Source organism: Hypanus sabinus, chromosome 15 (genome assembly GCF_030144855.1).
Source record: "Hypanus sabinus isolate sHypSab1 chromosome 15, sHypSab1.hap1, whole genome shotgun sequence".
NCBI lineage: Eukaryota > Metazoa > Chordata > Chondrichthyes > Myliobatiformes > Dasyatidae > Hypanus > Hypanus sabinus.
This window is the reverse complement of record NC_082720.1, coordinates 80698019-80719388: the sequence shown is the minus strand read 5'-3', so window position 1 is coordinate 80719388 and position 21370 is coordinate 80698019. Positions and strand designations below refer to the sequence as shown.

The window sequence follows — 21370 nt, the reverse complement described above, 5'->3', positions numbered from 1 at the left end:
CGCCTCTATAATGGAAACAGTTATAAACAGACCGAAGTTGGGAATTTAACATTTAAGGACATTTGACTTTTAGGAAAGGCAAGAATGAAAGGTAGTGGGACAGATCTGTTTTAAGGAGCTTATATGGTGAAAGGCAACTCCTCAATTTGAGCAGAGGTTTTTTTATTAAAAAAGGAAAAAAGTGGGAAAGAGGGCTATGGTAAAAAGCCATGGAAGTGGAATATTTTAATATGTGATTGTAAAAGCAAAGATAGATTTATAATCAGTAAGGGAACCAAGGGTTAAAGGGACAGGGTTGGAAAATATGCCTGAGGAAAGCTGGATAATTCTAGTCTTATTATTTGGCTGAGCAGGCTCAAGGGATTAGATTAGCCAATGCAAGCTCATATTTCTTAAGATTTTATGGTCTTCAAGCAAATCTTTTTTTGAACTCCACAGGAACCCATTTTGGGAGTTGCATTGTGGGTCCTAACATTTTATAGCAGACCTTATCAAAACTAGTTTTAATAAATAAAACAAAACACAGAAGTTCTCTGTAATGGGTATGGCAGAAGGAAAAATTAGGTTACAATGCCATGATAGTGAAAAATGCAAGGGAGCAGCAATGTGATAATTAAGAGGGAGCAAAATGGAATTAAATATATTTGAAATGGGAACAAAGCATTCCAACAGTTGACGACTTGGAGGAAAATAGAGGAAAAGGTTGATCTGAAATTGTTAAAACTATATGGTGGTTTAAATTATTTGGTGGAAAGAAAATTACATTACTGAAACTGTACAGAAGTCTGAAAGGTCAGTAAGTGGGGTAAAAGTAAAAATGACAACTACGTTATTTCTTTCTTTGACTTCTTAGCTCTTCAGTCTTAAATGGGAAGTGCAAGCTTACTACTGTATTCCATCCAGTATATCAGCCTTTGTAAAATTGCAGCAACACTTCCTTTGGCACAAGGTTTCCCAACCCTTTTTTTATGCCATGGACCAATACCATTAAGGGGTCCAAGAAACCCCAGGTTGGGAACCTCTGCTTGGGAGCTAATCCAGCCTCATCATTAAGCCTAATATCAAGGACCTCCGTTTTTGATGAACTTACATAAGTTGAATATTAAAGCCTACCTTTCTCACGGCTCAAAACAAATCCTGTTGATATCACTTCTTCTCTGGAATGATCTTTCCTCCACTAAGTTTACTTCTGTTTTATTTCAATTTCATAAACAGCATTGCCTTGATAGATCCATCCTTTCAGCCTGTTGCTTTGTAGAAGAGATTACGTCATAGCTTCTTTTCACTGTGTCGTCACCTCACATGTACCACCTTCATGTACCCTCTGCCACCATAACATTTTCATTTTATTTCTCATCATGAGTTATAGTCAAGAATCAAAGGTCAAGAAAGTATATCACAAGCATCATCTGATGGCTTTGCTGTGCAGTTGTGGTGAGTCTTGTGGCAGTCAATGAATCTTTAATTACACATGCATCAACATTCAAAATTTAATTCACACTGTCCTTGCTACACACAACTCAGACCACTTAAGTAGAACAAAATTACATGATACAAAACTGGTTACTCACTGATGTAGAACATCTCTACAGAACATCAACTTACAAACTTCTACATAGAATATAGAAATCTACAGCACATTACAGGCCCTTCGGCCCACAATGTTGTGCCAACCATGTAACCCACTCTAGAGACTGCCTAGAATTTCCCTAGCACATAGCATTCTATTTTTCTAAGCTCCAAGTACCTATCTAAGATGCTGTTAAAGTACAGTAAATTCCGGACAGTAAAAGCCGCACGCTCTAATTTTAGAAAGAAAATCAATTTTGTACTTGTACAGGCCGCACCGGATTTTAAGCCGCAGGTGTCCCACATTGTAATATGAGATATTTACACAGAAAGATATTACACGTGAGGATTTTTTAACTTTTATTTAAATCCGTATGGTAACATAAACAAATACATATTGCAAATGCTTTTTTTCGAACAGTGCCTGTAACACAGCTACTTTTAAATATACATACGTATTGGTAACACACAAATTACGTTGCGTATACTTTTTTACTGAACAGTGCAGGAACAACATTCCAATATCTCCTAACGACTGGTAAAAAAAATATATATACTGCAGCCTACCAGAAAAAGTTATTGATCGCCTTCTTCATCTTCCTCCTGCACACTAAAACCATCAAAGTCCTCTTCTTCAGTGTCCGAATTGAACAACCTCAGGATCTCGTCACTCACTTCAGTCTCTTCATTGTCGCTCTCACTTGAGCGCACACAGCAGTCCAGCCTTTCGAAACCCGTTGGTGATGGTGGATGTTGTGACACGGCTCCACGCATTTAGGATCCACTGGCAGACTTGAGTTAAAGATGCTCTTCGCATGCGGCCTGTTTTGGTAAAGGATTTCTCACCGCTCGTCATCCAAGCCTCCCACTCAACGCGCAGCGCCACTTTAAATGCCCGGTTCACGCTGATGTCCAGTGGCTGCAAATACTTCATGGTGCCCCCAGGAATCACAGCTGGAATTGAGTTTGTACTCTTGATGGCAGCTTTCACTGAATCTGTTATATGGGCCCTCATGCTGTCCACAACGAGCAATGCTTTTTTTTAATGTGAAAAAATCCCCCTGGTCGCTTGGCGTAGCACTCTCTCAGCCAATCCTTCATTAGACTCTCCATCATCCAACCTTTCTTATTGACTTTCACCATGATTTCTTTTGGGAATTTTTCCTTTGGCATTGTCAGCCGCTTAAAAATCACCATCGGTGGAAGCTTTAGTCCGGATGCTGTGCAGCTCAGAACACAAGTAAAATGCGTTTTCTCATGGCCACTTGTTTTCAGTGTGATGGACGAGTCACCTTTTTTATTAACAGTCAGAGTGAGAGGCAGGTCAAACGTCAAAGGTACTTCATCCATATTAATGATATCATCTGGCCCGATGGAATTCTCCGCTATCTTTGTTTGAGTGAATGTGCGGAAGTTAGCAAGTTTTTCCTCGTGGTCGGGAGGGAGCTGCTGACACAGAGTCGTGCGTACCCTGATGGACAGGCCTTTTCGTCTCATAAATCTAAAACACCACGATGGCCCACCTCTAAAATCTTCGATTTTCATTTTGGTGGCGATTGCTTTAGCCTTCAGTCTGATCTGCACGGTGGAAACACCGCGGCTGCCTGCTCTCTGTGTGTTAACCTAGTCTTCAAGAAAGTTTTCAAGTTCGGGCCATCTGCTATGATTACCTCTGAAAGCTTTTGTCGTCTTTTTGCATTGACTCAGTTCTTCACGCTGGCGTCTCCACCATCTCACCATCGATTCATTTATGCCAAGATTATGTGCAGCAGCTCGATTTCCTTCTTCAACCACCAGATTGATCGCCTTTAACTTAAAAGCTGCATCATATGCTTTTCTTTGAGTGTTTTCCATGTTGATGAGGTGAGTACAAATGACTGATTTACAATAATTTAATTGTGAAAGTGCGCTTGATTTATCGTACAATTTCATTGGACCTCTGTGAACTACTCATCAATTTTATTGGTCTACTGTTACGAGGCAAAATGTTTTTGGCGGCATGAAAAAAAAACATGCATTAGCCGCACCATAGTATAGGCCGCAGTGTTCAAAGCGTGGGAAAAAAGTAGTGGCTTATAGTCCGGAATTTACGGTACTGTAATGCAAGGACATTGAGCAGTCATTCTGGAGGGAGGACAACATTCAGCACAATCTAGCCCTTAGTCTTCAGCAGAATGGAACTCTGAGTTGCTATCTGGTATCAACTGTTTTAAACTAGTTCTACAATTGTTATGGAACAGCAGAAGGCCATTCAACCCATAAGCCAGTGCAGGCTTTTTGCAGATCACATTTATTCACTTACGATTTGTGCAGAGTCTTGCAAATTATTTGCCCTTAAAATCCTATCTAAATTTGTTTTTAAAACCCCTCTGTTCCCACTGACAAGGCAATATGTTAAAATTATTCAACTTGCAGAAAAGTGCAGATTTCCAAGTTTACACCCATTATGAACCAACCATGGATAAAGGACATCTCTTCTAAATATGAAAGTGATGGATCAAAAACAAACATACGAATGGCAATGCAGTTTCAATGCATAATGTGGTTTTTGAAGATTATAAACACTCTGCATTTCTTTACCCCACATAGAGTACTAGAGGTAACTTTTTTTGGTGGAGGGGGTGATGTATGCTAGTTGCAACCTCTTCTTCAATGAGAGTTATTTCATAATGTTAAGGAACTCAATGTTCTTCCACATTTTGGTGGGCTTAGGAAGTTCTTATTGTAGCAAAAATAAATATAACTAATGTAAAATATCTGGAGATAATCAGTTAATAGTTCCCTCATTTTCAGCGAGGCAGTCAGAAACAGAAGGTTATAAATCCAACTTGGAATAAAAAAAATCACTTCAGAAATGATCAAAAATGATTGCTTCTTGTTTTAGGATTAAATTGTGAAAATTCTCACTTTGCTTTTCCTCCCCCTTTCCAAAAGGAAATTTCCGAGGATAGTTAAGTGACTTTGAGATGAGAATTATTTTATCATTGCAAATATGCATTCTGTGGTAATGCCAAAGTAATCCAGTGTGGTAGCACCCTCAAACAGTTCCCAGACTTTGCTTCAAACTGTTTTCTATCATACAACTATGTTCAAAGTAACTTGACAGGAGGAATACCACTGAAATAGTTGTGAACATACATTATTTTAATGCCTACCTGTGGAGGTGCTTGGAAATTGCTTTTGAAAGATTGAGCGTTTACGTCCTCAAAACCATTTGGGGACCAGGGTTTGTTTTCATGCCTGGAATAAAGCAGCAATCAATCTTGAGTGATACTCTGGCTAAGGAAAGTTGCTACAAATAAAGCAAATGCTCAAAATGAATTATACACAAAGTGGGTATCAACTGTTCCAGAATTATCTGCATTTCTTAAAACTGGGTTAAAATAATAAGACATTGCATGACACTTACAGTCAACCTTAGTATTTTTAAGTGAAATAAGGTTCATTTACAGTGAATATGGAATACTTTTCTCCTTGTCCCTCACCACTAATTAGATACTTGTTTAAAGAAACAAAGATGACCAAGTAGGAAAACATTCAACTACACAACTGTGTTGTTACCATAGAACCCAAGAAATAATATTAGATCAGCAACACAGGTCATAAACGAATTTATGTTCTATACTTTTCCCAGTGCAATCATTATCTGCTGCAGAGTCCTGTTCACATACATGCTAAATATATCCAATCACATCTCAAAAGTGTAACACTCTGTATTTTACTTCCTCCATTCCCACCCCTGCCCATCATCCCCAACCTCCAAGAAATTTTGCTCCCAGCTGTTTGAAGGATATGAAGATTGCTCTTTGGACTGAAGACGTGTTTAGTGTTGCGTCCCAGAGATTGGTATTGGGCCACTGGTATCTGACATCTACAGTCAATGATTATGATGAGAACGTACAAGGAACGGTTTGCAAATTTACCAATGACACTCAAATAGGTGGGGTCTTATGCAATAAAGATGGCTATCAGGAATTACTGGGAATCTGGAATCAGCTGGGGAAGTGGACCCATTGGAGTTCAATTCAAACAAGTGTAAAGACATCTGAAGGTAGCACTTCCATAGTAATTGGTAGGATCCTGGGAGAAATGTAGAACAGAAGGACATGGAGTGCAAACACATGGTTCCCTAAAAGTGACCAGTAGACGGTATGCTGATCGTGTTCAGCATGTTAGCCTTCTGTCAGGATATTGCACTTGTACAAGACATTAAAGCCACATTTGATATAGTGTTCAATGTTGGTCCCTCTGCTTTCAGAGTGATGTCATTAAGCTGGAAGGAGGGCAAGAGGAGATTTACAAAGATATTGCCAGAGTTTAAGTTATGGAAAGGTTGAACAAGCTCTCTTCACTAGGGCATCGGAGAATGAAAGGTGATCTAATAGAGATTTGCCAAATTGTTTTTTTTTATCTATATCTATATAAAATCAAGAACTAAAAGACATGGGATACGGAAGATCCAGAAGCTGGAAAACAAGGGAGAAAAATATGGATTAATCATTGCTGGAAATAAGAAATAAAGATAATACCTAAAATAATGGTAAGTCTCGCAAAGTGCCAAGGCTACCCATTCTTTGTTTAATTTTACAGTGTCTGGTGAACACTAAAAATTGAATTATATGGATAAGAAACAGGTCAAGATCTCTTCAGGAGTTTTGAAAAAAATGATTAGATGGCTTATCTAAAAACACTTCTAAAAGCATCTTGAGTTATACACTTACCATCAGAAAAAGTTACCTGAGATGCTAGAGTTTTTAATAAAACTGTAAGGTCACAAAAGATTTTTTATATATTATACAGAGATAAAACTAGGATTGGTCTCAATCCATTGCTTTCAAAAGACCATATGCTGATAGATTTGAAATGGATTTAACATTTCAAGTGTGACCCTTTTTGATGTGGAAGTAATGAAGCCAGTACGAGGCTCAAATTCTTTTCTAGTTGTGTAAAAGGTGGGTGTTACAGTGGTAGGAAATACAAAGGTATAGGGTAGTACAGCATTGAAACAGGCCTTTCAATCCAACTCATCCATAACGATGAAGGTGCCCACCTAAACAAAGAATGCCATTCAGAAAGCAAACACTCTACTGCAGTTCATCGCTCTACCGCAGTGAAGTTAAAGTTGGAGACAAACATGGCATCTGTCATCAAATATCTGCTTGTTAACTGGTTAACACATGAGATCACAATACAATCCGCCCATCCCACCACTGGTTGTGTTCCAAACAGTTGCCTGTACAATACAAAACATTCAATCCAGTGAATCTGCCATTTCCTCTAAAAACCTGATGTTAGCTATGTCCTTTCCAGTTTTCAGCAAAGTGAAAGACATATAGCTATGGAAAAATGTGAAATTTCCACTCCAAGTTTCTTTTTACAATAAGGCTATTACTTTTCACTTTCCACCGACATGGAAAATCAGTTTAAATATTCATAGGATATAGCACTCTCCTGCCAGAATACAAGCACAATAGGAATTTGTAAAGTTGTTTATTACCTTCAAGATTTCTATTCATTTAATATTCATAACTAAATTATGTAACACCCACCAAGGTTCCAAAATACACCAAGCAGGCTCAGCTCCATAGTTAAATTCATAAAAATACCAATATTTCTATTAAACTACAGGGTAACAAAGAAAATCAGAGGTAAAATGAATCAAATAACTAAGGGAAAGTTATATTGTTATTTCAAAGTTACTACAATGTCAGGATTATAAAATACAATGGAAGAAGTTTCAGTGTTTGGTTTATTGTTACATATTGAACACAAACCATTGATACATTATACTCCACAAGCATGCACTGGTTCACATGAGGTAGTCATGATGCACCATCAATGACTCACTGAGACGTAAAGGCGAGATATCGGCTTTTATTGACTGGAAGAAGGAACAAGCAGTGAGTGACCACCATACTATATCCTGGAGACTGAGAGGCCGGGCTCAGGCCTCAATCGCCTTTATACAGGGGTCTGTAGGAGGAGCCACAGGAGCAGTCAGCAGGGGGTGTGTCCAGACAGGTATATGTAGTTCACCACAAGTCAATATCTATAAATGCCAGACTAATAATAGACCATAAGATGTACAAGCAGAATTAGGCCATTTGGCCCACCGAGTCAGCTATTTCATCATGGCTGATCTATTTTCCTCTCAGCCCCAATCTCCTGCCTTCACCCTGCATCCTTTCATGTCCAGACGAACCAGTAATCTATGAACTTCTGCCTTAAATATACACAATGATCGTAGCTGCCCATGGCAAGGAATTCCACAGATTCATCACCCTCTGGCTAAAGGAATTCCTCCTCATCTCCATTCTAAAAGGATGCCCCTCTATTCAGAGGCTGTGTCCCCTGGTCTCCCACCATAGGAAACATCCTCTCCACATCCACTCTATCAAGCCTTTTCACCATTCAACAGGTTTCAATGAGGTCACTCCTCATTCTTCTGAATTCCAGTGAGTACAAGGCCAGAGCCATCAAATGCTTTTCATATGACAAGATGTTCAATCCTGGAATCATTTTGTGAACCTCCTTTGAACCCTCTCCAGTTTCAGCACATCCTTTCTTAGACAAGGGGCCAAAACTGGTCATAATACTCCAAGTGAGGTGTCACCAGTGCTTTATGTCTGAACATTACATCCCTGCTTTTATATTCTTGTCCTCTTGAAATTAAGTTTAGTACCATAAATTGGGAACAATTTAACAAAACTGCATTCCACAAAGTTCCCTCATATCAACGACACAGAGCAAAGACATGGAATCAGTTACATGGGGCCAAGGTAGAAGCGTTCACGTCGCGGCCATGTTTCAACCAACCCTACCACCACCACGTGCAGCAAGTTGTGTATTCAACATTTCTGTACCATTGAATTGATCATGCCTGAAGACAGAGGTTGTCTATGTCAGAAACAGGGGTCTTTTTCAAGACTGGCATTGACTGTTATATCTGCTAACATTGAAGGATTCTCTGCAGCTAAACGAAACATCCCCGCTACATTATGCAATGAGTTGCAGTGGGATGTCCTCTGCCTGCAGGAGACACACACAGAGGAAACGAAAACAACCACCCAAAAATACCAGGAATGTTCCTGGTTATTGAAAGACCTCATCGACAATATGGCAGTACTGTATTTGTTAGAGCTGGCTCAGTCGTAGAAGCCACTTCTAAAACAGAGGAGGACAACATCGAAATTCTGAGCAAAGTAATAGTGACCTCCGTGTACAAGCCACCAGGCACAGTTTTCAGCTTCTCTAGCCCTGTATCCACCCTGCACAGTAAACCACAGATCATCATTGGAGACTTTCATAGCCACAGTACCCAAAGGGGGTACAAGGAGTCTAACAACGATGGAGAAGCAGTCGAAGAATGGATGGACACTAACCAGTTTAGTCTCATCCACGATCCTAAATTGCCAGCCTCCTTCCACAGTGCCCGCTGGAAGTGCAGTTATAACCCAGATCTTACCATTGTCAGCAACAACATTGCTGGCCTCTGCAAGAACCTTGTCACAGACCCAATAACACAGACACAGCGCCGTCCTATTGGTATTCAGATAAATGCAGCCGTGTTACCAACCGTCGTACCATTCAAAAGGCACTTCAGCAACAAGGAGGCTGATTGGAACGGGTTCACAAGAAAACTTGACCATAAGGTTAAACGTCTTAAACCACTATCCGAGCACTGCAACCTATTTGCAAAAGCTGTCCAGAAAACAGCCAAAAGGAAGATTCCCCCAAGGTTGTAGAGCACACTACATCTGTGTCACCAAAGAGAATGCTGAACTCTACAGGGAGTATGTCTCAATGTTTGCATCTGACCCCTTCTCAGAGGAAACAATAACTGCCGGTGAGAGGGTGATGTTAAGTGTCTCTCAAAAGCATCAAAACACCTGGAACACCTTAATAGAGACAACAGATCTTACAAAAAAAAACAGCAAGAAGGCACGGTCTCTCATATGCAAACTTGCAGGCGATCCCAAGAAAGCTGCCCAACATCCCAATGTGTCTGCTAACCAAGTTGCACACGAGCTGCTCCTAAATGGAAAAAAAAACAACAAGAAACAACCAAGAGCACAACTTGGAAGGAAGTAGTACAGCGATGACCTTGGCTTCACTGGACCATTCACCATGGAAGAGCTGGAAATTGGTATATCTAGTCTAAAACACAGGAAAGCAATTGACAACACAGCATCGGAGCAGATAAAGCATTTTGGACAGCAAGCAAAGAAATGGCTGCTACAAATTGTTCAACAACTGTCTGGCAACACACAAGCCACCTAATATTTGGCAAAAGTCACATGTAATAGCACTATTAAAGCCTGGAAAAGACCCCTCAGATCCCAAGAGTTTTCGGCCAATCTCACTTCTTGGCCACATCAGTAAGCTGTTTGAACGCCTGATACTCAATAGGATAGCACCAACTGCAGATGAGAAGATCATTCCAAAGCAAGCAGGTTTCCACCCCGGCAAATCAGCAACAAGCCAACTGCTCAACCTCACACAATATATCGAAGATGGTTTTGAGCAAGGGATGGTAACAGGTGCTGTTTTTGTACACTTGTCAGCAGCTTATGATACAGTGAACCATAGACGCCTCCTCTGCAAGGTCCTAGAGATGACAAAAGATACTTACTTAACAGAGCTGTTAGAAAGCATGCTTCAGAACCGCCGGTTCCATGTTGAACGAGGTGGGAAGCGCAGCTGGTGGAGTATTCAAAAGAATAGTCTTCCTCAGAGAAGTGTGCTCGCACTGCTGCTGAACAACATCTACACAAATGACCAATCCATAGGTGATGTCACCCACTGTGTTATATATGCTGACGACTTACACATCACTGCCCAAAGCACTGATTTTAACGCCGTGGAGGGACTGACAGCCTACAATGAAGAAAACCACCTCCACGCAGACCCATTAAAGACGCAAGTTTGTGCATTCCACCTCGGAAACCGTGAAGCTTAAAGTGACCTGGTATGGAGCCACACTGACGCATTGCGAGCACCCTATCTACTTAGGAGTCACCTTTGACTGATGCCTCACCTTCAAGAGCCGCATCAATAAGACAAAGGCAAAGTGAGCGCAGTAAACAACATCCTGAATAAGCTCACTAATACAAAATGGGGAGCAAGCTCGAAAACATTGCAAACCAGCACACTTGCTCTTTGCTATTCCACTGCCGAATACACCTGCCCTGCATGGGGAAGATCTACTCATGCTAAGAAGATGGATGCCATTCTGAATGCAAGCTGCCAACTTATCACAGGTTGTTTAAAACCAACAAACACCAACAGCCTATATATCCTGGCGGGTATCGCTCCTCCTGATATAAGAAGAACGGTAGCCAGCAAGAAAGAACAACACCATCAAACATCAGATGAGAGGCACCCTCTACATGGTCGTATACCTACACCCAGCCGCCTAAAGTCAAGGAGGAGCATCATGAACCGTGTTGTTCCATTACAATCAACCCCACCTGAAGCCCGCATCGCCTTGTGTAAAAACCGGCTCACCAGTTTCAAACAACCCCCAACGATGGAAATTCCACTGGATGAAAGTCAGCCCCAGGAGCTAATTGCGACTGGGCAACCTGGAAGTGCCTTAACAGACTTTGGACTGGTGTAGGTCATTCAAAGGTGTCACTAAGCAAATGGGGATATACAACCAGCCCGACAACTCGTGACTGTGGAACCGAGCCACAAACTACACTACATCTCCTGCAATGCTCATCTCTAGAAGAACCCTGTACTGTTGTAGATCTTGCCGAATTCTAACGAGGCAGAAAAATGTGTCCAGTTCAGGCTGGGCCATGTATAGACTGTCCGTGGACACGATAAGAAGTTACATAGTTAACAAGTGTCAATAAATAGGTCAATAATGTAAACCCACCCCCGCCCAAACAATGCCAGGACTTCATTTATGTACAGTACAACCCAGAGTAAGATAAACTTATGTATAGTTTGAAAAAAACTAGCCTAGATTCCTTTGAATTTCTTGCTGTTTAACACAAAATGTCATAATCTCCTCTTAAAATGACAACAATTTAAAATAAATCTGCTGCTTCCAACCTCAACCCCACCCCTCAGCGTACAGACTGAAATCCCAGGAAATGCTGTACCAGGAGAGATTAGATAAATTTCATTAACAAAAAAGATGAAGTACTTTGTACTTAATGAATGGAGAATATTTGAGAAAGGTGGGTGTGATAGATAAGGGATCGATATCATTGCAGCTTTTGTGACCATCAAAAGAATTGTTCTTTTCAAATGGTACAAGGTGTACTGAGCAAATCTGGAGGGAGGGGTGAGAAAAAAAATCAATGGAATCACCAGTCCTCCCAAAGGATCCCACCACCGAGCACATCTTTCCCTTGCCACCACCATTTTTTGCTTTCCACGGGGATCACACCCTACACAACTCCCTTGTTCATTTGTCCTTCCCCACTGATCTCCCTCCTGGCACTTGTCCTTGCAAGTGGAACAAGTACTACACCTGCACCCTACACCTCCTCCCTTACTACCAATCAAGGCCCCAAACGGTCCTTTCAGGTGAGGTGACAATTCACCTGTGAGCACTGAGGTCACCTACTGTATCCAGTGCTCCCGGTGAGACCCAAAATAGATTGGGAGACCACTTTGCCGAGCACCCACCCGATAAAGCAGGATCTTCCAGTGGCCGCACATTTTAATTCCACTTCCCATTCCAATATGTCAATCCATGACTTCAATGAGGTCATACTCAGGTTGGAGGAACACCACCTCATATTCCTTCCAGGTAGCCTCCAACCTGATGGCATGAACACAGATTTCTTAAAATTCCAGTAATGCCTTCCCTTCACCATTTCCCATTCCCTTTTCCCTCTCTCACATAATTTCCTTGCCTGCCCATCTCTGGTGCTCCTCCCCTCCTTCCTTTCTTCCATGGCCTTCTGTCTTCTCCTATTAGATTCCCCCTTCTCCAGCTCTGTATCTCTTTCACCAATCAACTTCCCAACTCTTTACTTCACCCCTCCCTCTCCCGATATCACCTTATGTTTCTTCCTCCTCTGCCCGCCAACTTTTAATTCACCTCATTTTTTTTCCCTTCCAGTCCTGCTGAAGGGTCTTGCCCTGAAATGTCAGCTGTACTCTTTTCCATAGATGCTGCCTGGCCTGCTGAGTTCCTCCAGCATTTCGTGTGTATCACTTGAATCAGCCAGTTCTGCAGCCTTTTCCGTGCCCTCAACGATGCAAATGGCTTGAAACAATCAGTATTCAAATTCCAGCCTTTGTCCTGTTTGGCTTGATGCAAGTTTCCAAGAGACAACACTCAACTTTCTTCATCTTCTGCTTGCATTGCCATTCTGCACGCCATAATACAATTTTCTCTTCAATATGTCTCTCATCTCCAAGTACAATGACTTGTGCTATGCATTTTTTCCAGGCGACTGCAAACTATAGTACCTTGTCCAAGAAGGCATGCTTTGTGCTAAGCAACTGGCTGGAGTGCTCACTGATATTGCTGACCTCTCCCTTCCACAGTCTGAGGTACCCAGCTACTTCAAGCATGCTTCAATTATACCGGTACCCAAGAAAATCGTGATATATTGCCTTAATGAATATTGTGCAACAGCACAAATGTCCATGGCGATGAAGTGCTTTGATAGGTTGGTGATTTAACACTTCAAGTCCTACTTAAGCAGCGATTTGGATTGATTCAATTTACCTACCGTCACAACAGGTCAACAGCAGATGCTACTTCATTTGCTCTTTACTCAAGATCCCCACCACTCAGGTCATCCTGTCTTCTTACTGCTGCCATCAGGTAGCAAGTTGGAGAGCCTCAGGACTTGCACCACCAGCTTCAAGAACTATTACTAACACTCAACTATCAGGCTCCTGAATAAAAGGAGCTAACTACACTCACTTGCCCCATCAATGAAATCTTTCTTCAACCAATGATCTCACTCCAAGGACTCTATTTCATGTTCTCATTATTTATTGCTACTTATCTATATTTGCACAGTTTGTTATCTTCTGCACACCGGTGTAACTTTCATTGATCCTGTTATATTTACAAATACTATAGTTTTACTGAGTATGTCCATAAGAAAATGAATCTCAGGATTGTACATAGTGACATATGCACTGTGATATTAAATTGACTATGAACTTTGAATGGTGGCCACTTTATTTAGGTACATCCAGTGTCTAAAACAGTAAAGGGGCCACTCAGTGTATGTTTGTGGTCTTCTGCTGCAGCACATTTGCGTTGTTTACCATTTTGTGCATTCAGAAATGCTCTTCTGCACACCACTATTGTAACAATAGACAATAGGTGCAGAAGTAGACCATCTGGCTCTTCGAGCCTGCACCGCCATTCTAAGATCATGGCTGATCATCTACTATCAATACCCGGTTCCTGCCTTGTCCCCATATCCCTTGATTCCCCTATCCATAAGATATCTATCTAGCTTCTTCTTGAAAGCATCCAGAGAATTGGCCTCCACTGCCTTCCGAGGCAGTGCATTCCACATCCCCACAACTCTCTGGGAGAAGAACTTTTTCCTTAACTCTGTCCTAAATGACCTACCCCCTATTCTCAAACCATGCTCTCTGGTACTGGACTCTCCCAGCATCTGGAACATATTTCCTGCCTCTATCTTGTCCAATCCCTTAATAATCTTCTATGTTGCAATCAGATCCTCTCTCAATCTCCTTATTCCCAGCATGTACAAGCCCAGTCTCTCTAACCTCTCTGTGTAAGACAGTCCAGATATCCTAGGAATTAACCTTGTGAATCTACGCTGTACTTCCTCTACAGCCAGGATGTCCTTCCTTAACCATGGAGATAAAAACTGTACACAATACTCCAGGTATGGTCTCACCAGGGCCCTGTACAACTGCAAAAGGATTTCCTTGCTCTTGTACTCAATTCCCTTTGTAATAAAGGTCAACATTCCATTAGCCTTCTTCACTGCCTGCTGCACTTGCTCATTCACATTCAGTGACTGATGAACAAGGACTCCTAGATCTCTTTGTGTTTCTCCCTTACCTAACTCTACACCTTTCAGATAATAATCTGCCTTCCTGTTCTTACTCCCAAAGTGGATAACCTCACACTTATTCACATTAAACGTCATCTGCCAAGTATCTGCCCACTCACCCAGCCTATCCAAGTCACCCTGAATTCTCCTAACATCCTCATCACAGGTCACACTGCCAGCCAGTTTAGTATCATCAGCAAACTTGCTGATATTATTCTCAATGCCTTCATCTAAATCGTTGTTGTGGTCCCAATACAGCTGTGGTCCCAATACCGAGCCCTGTGGCACCCCACTAGTCACCACCTGCCATTCCGAGAAACACCCATTCACTGTTACCCTTTGCTTTCTATCTGCCAGCCAGTTTTCTATCCATGTCAATATCTTCCTCCCAATGCCATGACCTCTGCTTTTACCCACCAATTTCCTATGTGGGACCTTATCAAATGCCTTCTGAAAATCGAGGTACACTACATCCACTGGATCTCCCCCGTCTAACTTCTTGGTTACATCCTCGAAAAACTCCAACAGATTAGTCAAGCATGATTTGCCCTTGGTAAATCCATGCTGGCTTGGCCCAATCCTATCACTGCTATCTAGTTATGCCACTATTTCATCTTTAATAATGGACTCTCGCATCTTCCCCATTACTGATGTTAGGCTGACAGGATGATAGTTCTCTGTTTTCTCCCTCCCTCCTTTCTGAAGAAGTGGGATAACATTAGCCAATCTCCAATCCTCAGGAACTGATCCTGAATCTAAGGAACATTGGAAAATGATTACGAATGTATCTGCAATTTCCAGAGCCACCTCCTTTAGTACCCTAGGATGCAGACCATCTGGACCTGGGGATTTGTCAGCCTTCAGTCCCATCAGTCTACTTATCACCGTTTCCTTCCTGATGTCAATCTGTTTCATTTTCTCTGTTACCCTATGTCCTTGGCCCATCCATACATCTGGGAGATTGCTTGTGTCTTCCATAGTGAAGACAGATCTAAAGTACTTATTAAATTCTTCTGCCATTTCTCTGTTTCCCATAACAATTTCACCCAATTCATACTTCAAGGGCCCAACATTGTTCTTAACTATCTTCTTTCTCTTCACATACCTAAAAAAGCTTTTGCCATCCTCCTTTATATTCCTGGCTAGCTTGCGTTCGTACCTCATTTTTTTCTCCCCGTATTGCCTTTTTAGTTAAATTCTGTTGTTCCTTAAAAATTTCCCAATCATCTGTCTTCCCACTTACCTAAGCTCTGTCATACTTTTTTTTAATACCATGCAATCTCTGACTTCCTTTGTCAACCACTGTGGCCCCTTCCCCCCCTTTGAATCCTTCCTTCTCCGGGGGATGAACTGATTTTGCACCTTGTGCATTATTCCCAAGAATACCTGCCATTGCTGTTCCACTGTCTTTTCTGCTAGGATAGTTTGAGATTCTGAAACCACCATCTGACACCAACAATCATTCCATGGTCAAAGTCACTTAGATCACATTTCTTCCCCATTCTGATGTCTGGTCTTGACACCCGAATCTCGACCATAGCTGGATGTTTTTGTACATTGAGTTTCTGCCACACAATTGGTTGAGTAGATATTTATATTAACAAATGGGTGTACAGCTGTACCTAATATAGTGACCACTAAGGTACACCTGTATTTCCCTCCCTTGTACAGATTCTACTAAACACTATCTGTGTTTCATGGCACCTTCAAAAGGCTAGGAGAGTTTGCAAAGTGACTCACCCTTGTTTTAAATGACTTTCAAAGAAATGTTCAATCTCTATTTACCCAGACAGGCTTGGTACTGTTTGAACAGTGTTCACATTTATTGCGTAAATATATGCTGAAGCCAAGGTAGAACTGGCTGTTCAAATAACCATGGCTTATCAACCGAAATATAAAAGTGGCAGAAGTTCAATTTTGCTTTAATACTGCTTTAAAGTGAGCGATAAACCAAAGTCACCTAAGCAGCAGTACAGAGGAGTTAATGTGATGGGAATTAAAGAGTTAATTTAAATTATCTGCATAATGGACACGGAGCAAGTTCAGGTCTTGGCATACTGGCATAGCTATAGAGCTGTTGTCTTACAGCTTCAGGTTCAATTCTGATATCTGGTGCTGTTCATGTTGAGTTTGCATACTCTATTTGTGACTACCTGCGGTTTCCTCCAGGGCTTCTAGATTCCTCCCACATCTGAATGTGCAGCTTGATAGGATCTTTTGGCGCAGGTGAGTACAGAAGTCTACTGAAGACAAGAATAGGAGAGGGTGGAAAAAAGTGCTTGCAAAGGAGTTGATGGAAAGTAGAGGAAAAGATGGCAAAAATGGTTTCTTTATAGTCAGCACTGACCTCAGTGTGCAAATGGGGTCATTCCTGTGCTCTATCTGCAATGGGTCTTTAACTGCCAATGAAGAAATGGGCATGAGAAGTTCTTATATGGTCAAAGTAAATTTATTATCAAAGTACACGTCACCATATACAACCAAAGATTGGGTTTCTTCTGGGCATACTCAGTAAATTCAAGAAACATCATAGAATCAATGAAAGATGACAAGCAAGAGGACAGACAGCAAATGTACAAGACGACAACAGATTGTGCAATATGACAGAAAAAAAATTAAGTAATAACTATTGAAAACATGAAATGAAGCATCCTTAAAAGTGAGTTCGTTAGTTGTGGGAACAGTTCAGTGATGGGGTGAGTGAAGCTATACCTGCTGGTTCAAGAGCCTGATAGTTGAAGGTTAAAACGGCTTTCTCCCGCTACCTGAAGGTAGAGCGTTCATATGAAATGGTTCGTAAGCCAGAATGGCGTAAAAAGAATAAGCAATTACCATTTATTAATATGGGAAAAATTTGAGAGTGTTCCCAGACCCAAAAAACAATCTACAATATCATGCTAAATAACACATAAAACCTAACAGTAACATACAGTACAAGCAGGAATAATATAATACACAGCTATATAAAGTAGGAATACTATTCTGCAATCATTGCAGCATAGCGAAAATGTCACTACATACCGTATAATCTCACAACGTAGCGCTACTAGTATAGCGGAAGCACTCTCTCCAGTGACCTTTAAGGTTTGAAGCTGCCAGATCATACCAAATAACATATAAAAATACACAGCCTATATAAAGTAGAAATAATGTATATACAGTGTAGTTTCTTACCAGAATCAGAAAGACAGCAAGCACACTGATGATGGTGTGTTAGGCTGAGTCGTCGGAGGTTGAGGTGCTCGGCAATTTTTTTCCAATAAATTGCAGTTTCGTCACAGTTAAACACTTGCTGATAAGAATAACCATCTTCTGTAATTATTTTCTTCAGTTCTGCTGCAAACTTTTTGGCAGCTTCAGTATCAGCTGAAGCACTCTCTCCAGTAAATGTTAAACCATGAAGCTATCAAAAAGATCCCAGCAGACTAAGAGAGATCACTTTGCTACGAGCAGAACCAATAGTAACATCGGCAGCATTCAAGATTCTTTCTCTCTGCGTGTAAATAGTGCGAATGGTGGACGCAGGTAAGTTCAGTGCGCTGACAAGATCCTTACTTCATTGACCATGATCGAAACGCTTATTTACGTCCAGTTTTAAGCTGAGCTTTACACCCTTACCAGCGCTCTTAGGCTTTACCGATACCTTTGGACACATCTTGTTAACGGATACACAAAATAAATCGAGATAGAGCACTGATGCTCATGGACACGTGTTTAAGCAATGGCAGCTTGATGCTGAATGCAGTTGCGGGGAGGAGCTTGGCTGCTCAGGGTGCGTGCTGCCTTTTTTTCGTAAAAGTGAAAACTCTGGTTAGTGAAAATGGGTAACTAATGTAGGTCTTTCGTACGAGCGAGGTGTCGGAAAACGGGGGCCACGTGTAACTGTTCCTGAACCTTGTTGTGTGTGTCCTGACGCTCCTGTTCTTTCTACCTGCAGGCAACAGCTAGAAGAGAGCATGGCCAAGGTGGTGGGTCCTCGATGGATGCTGCTTTCCTGCAACAGCACTCCATGTCCATGTGCTCAATGGTAAGGAGGGCTTCACCAATGATGGACCGGACTGTATCCACTACTTCTCCATTTAAGGGCTTCCATACCAGTTCCCCAATTACAGAATATGGGTTAATTTACAACTATAAATGACAAACACCAGGAAGAACAGGAATTTGAAACCTCCAGAAGGTATATTTTGGAGAAGGAACAGAGACAAGAAAAGTGGCTGTTCATCCAAAACAACAATATAATTTCAATTACAAAACCATAAAATAAAGTTTCTTTCCGTTGTCCATCTTGCCTCAAGGGACATCACAGTAGTGTAGCAGTTTGCACAAGATTACAGCTCAGGGCTTCAGAATTCAGAGTTCAAGTCCAGCATCCTCTGTAAACAAGTTTGTACATTCCTACAACCTTGTACATTCCTTCCCATCTGCGCATGCGTTTCCTCTGGCTGTTCCGGTTTCTTTCCACAGTCCAAAGGCAGATTGGTTAGTAGGTTAATTGGTAATTGCAAATTCGTCTGTGATTAGGTTGGGGTCAAAAATCATTGTTGCTGGACAATATGGCTCAAAGGGCAGAAAGGATCTGTTCCACACCATCTCTAAAGCTGATAAGCACATCTTTATCCATAGTTGATACTATCTTAGTCATTTTACCAGAAAAACAATTCTCCCACCAAAAATGTTACTAAACATTGAGGAGAAAGATTTAACCATTCATATAAAAACTGTCAGAGGGAAAGTAATGGGTATGAGATGAAAGGTTACACCAAAGTTAGTGATGGAATGGGATGGGATTGATCTAGCAATCAATATAGAAATAGGCAAAAAAATTTCATAAGGCAATGTGAAATATTCTCTATAGAAAGCAGAAGATCTGTATTACAGTATTCATTTCAAGATGAACATTATAGGCCTGTTTAGGGTTCTAACTTGACAATCAAGCTAGACCACATTGAAGTGGCCCACGCCACTGACCTATCAAAAGTTTAGCGTCACTCAAATTACAGCCATTCTGAACCTCGTACATCTTTAGCACACCTCAGCCTCCTGATCAAGAGGATCTACTATTTTAGTTCCATTATCAAAGACATCTTTAAGAGGCAGCACCTCAAGATGGCAGTATCGATTTTTAAGGACTCTCACCATCTGTGGTATGCCCTCTACTCATTACTATTTTCAGGGTGGTGTTACAGAAGACTGCAAACCCACTTATTTAGAAACTTCTTCTCCCCGTCCATCAGATTTTTTTTTTGTATTTGTAACTTTTTTTTGTATTTTGTAACTTGCAGTTTTTGTGAATTTGTATTGCACTGCTGCTGCAACAAAATCAATCTCTCTTCATGTAAGACATTGACAATAAAAAAGTGATTCTGTTCTGACTTGCTCATCTGTCTATAGTTTCTACCTTGTACTGCCTCAATGCACTGTGTAATGAATTAATCCGTAAAAGCAGTAAGCAAGACAAGCTTTCACCCACCTCTGTACATCTAACAGTAAAACACCAATTTCAATCCCATATTTTGTATTGTCTGGAGTAAAGGGAAAACAAAAGTGGACTGAGATGCCCAGAAGGCAATCTGTCATTTGGTTGTGGTTTTTTTTGAGGATTTCAACGATTTTCCAAGATTTTCCGTCACAACTCATAATTGAAATCTGTGGAAGCCCTTAGACAAAGAAGATGGCTCATTGGAGTTCTTTACAGAGTAGGAGGTGGATCTGGAGTTACAGTACTGTGCGGAAGTTTCAGGCATGTGTAATGCCCTGGTTCATATTTTTACTGTTATGTACAGTTGCAAGAATAAGATTATGACCCTAAACAGTTAACTGGTTTTCTGCATTAATTACTCAAACTGTGGTCTGATCTTCATCCGAGTCACAAAAGTAGACAAGCACAATCTGCCTAAACTAATAGCAAATAATTGTACATTTCATGTCGTTATTGAACACACCGTTTAATCATTCACAGTCCAGGCTGGGAAAAGTATGTGAATTCTTGTGTTTAATAGTGGTAGAACCTCCAATGAGTGGAAGAACCTTTAGCAGCAATAGCCTCCACCAATTGTTTCCTGCAGCTGCTGATCAGACTTGCAGAATGGTGAGGAAGTATTTTAGAGCATTCCTCCATACAAAGTTGTTTCAGTTCATCAACATGTCTGGGATACCTTGAATGAAGAGCCCTCTTCACGCCATGCCACAGCATCTCAATTGGGCTAAGGTCTGGACTCTGACTTAAACCATTCCAAAGTACAAGGTTTCTTTTTTAAACCATTCTGCTGTTGATTTACTCTTTTGTGTTTTGGACCATTGTCTTGTTACATCATCCAACTTCTATTAAGCTTCAGGTGACAGACCGCTACCCTAATACTCTCCTGTAGGTGTGTCGATACAATTTGTTCACTCAGTACATTGCAAGCTGTCCAAGCCCTGAGGCAGAAAAAGCAGCTCCAAGCCAAGCTCCTCCTTCCACCATGCTTAATAATTGGGATGAGGTTTTGGTGTTGGTGTACAATACCCTGTTTCCTTCAAATGTAGCAATGTGCATTTCTACCAAAAAGTTCAACTTTTGTCTCACCTGTCCACAGAACAATGTCCAAGAAGCATTGTGGAACATTCAGGTGGCCTTTTGCAAACTTGTGATGTGCAGCAACTTTTTTTTTGGGAGAGCAGTAGTTTCCTCAGTGGTGTCCTTCCAAGAACACCATTCTTCTTCACTACTTTCTTATAGTAGACGCATGAACAGAGACTTCAGCAAGTTCTAGAGATCTCAGCTGGTCTTTTGCTGTTAC

The 21370-nt window shown here is 41.2% G+C and overlaps 1 protein-coding gene across 1 annotated transcript in view; it reads right to left on the bottom strand.

Moving 5' to 3' along the window:
* The window catches only part of LOC132405625 (PDZ and LIM domain protein 4-like), a 109436-nt gene that overhangs the window by 38996 nt on the left and 49070 nt on the right, over positions 1 to 21370 (bottom strand). The window contains exon 3 of the mRNA XM_059990583.1: positions 4725 to 4809. Coding sequence (XP_059846566.1) covers positions 4725 to 4809 — 85 coding nt within the window. The remainder of the gene's footprint in view (positions 1 to 4724; positions 4810 to 21370) is intronic.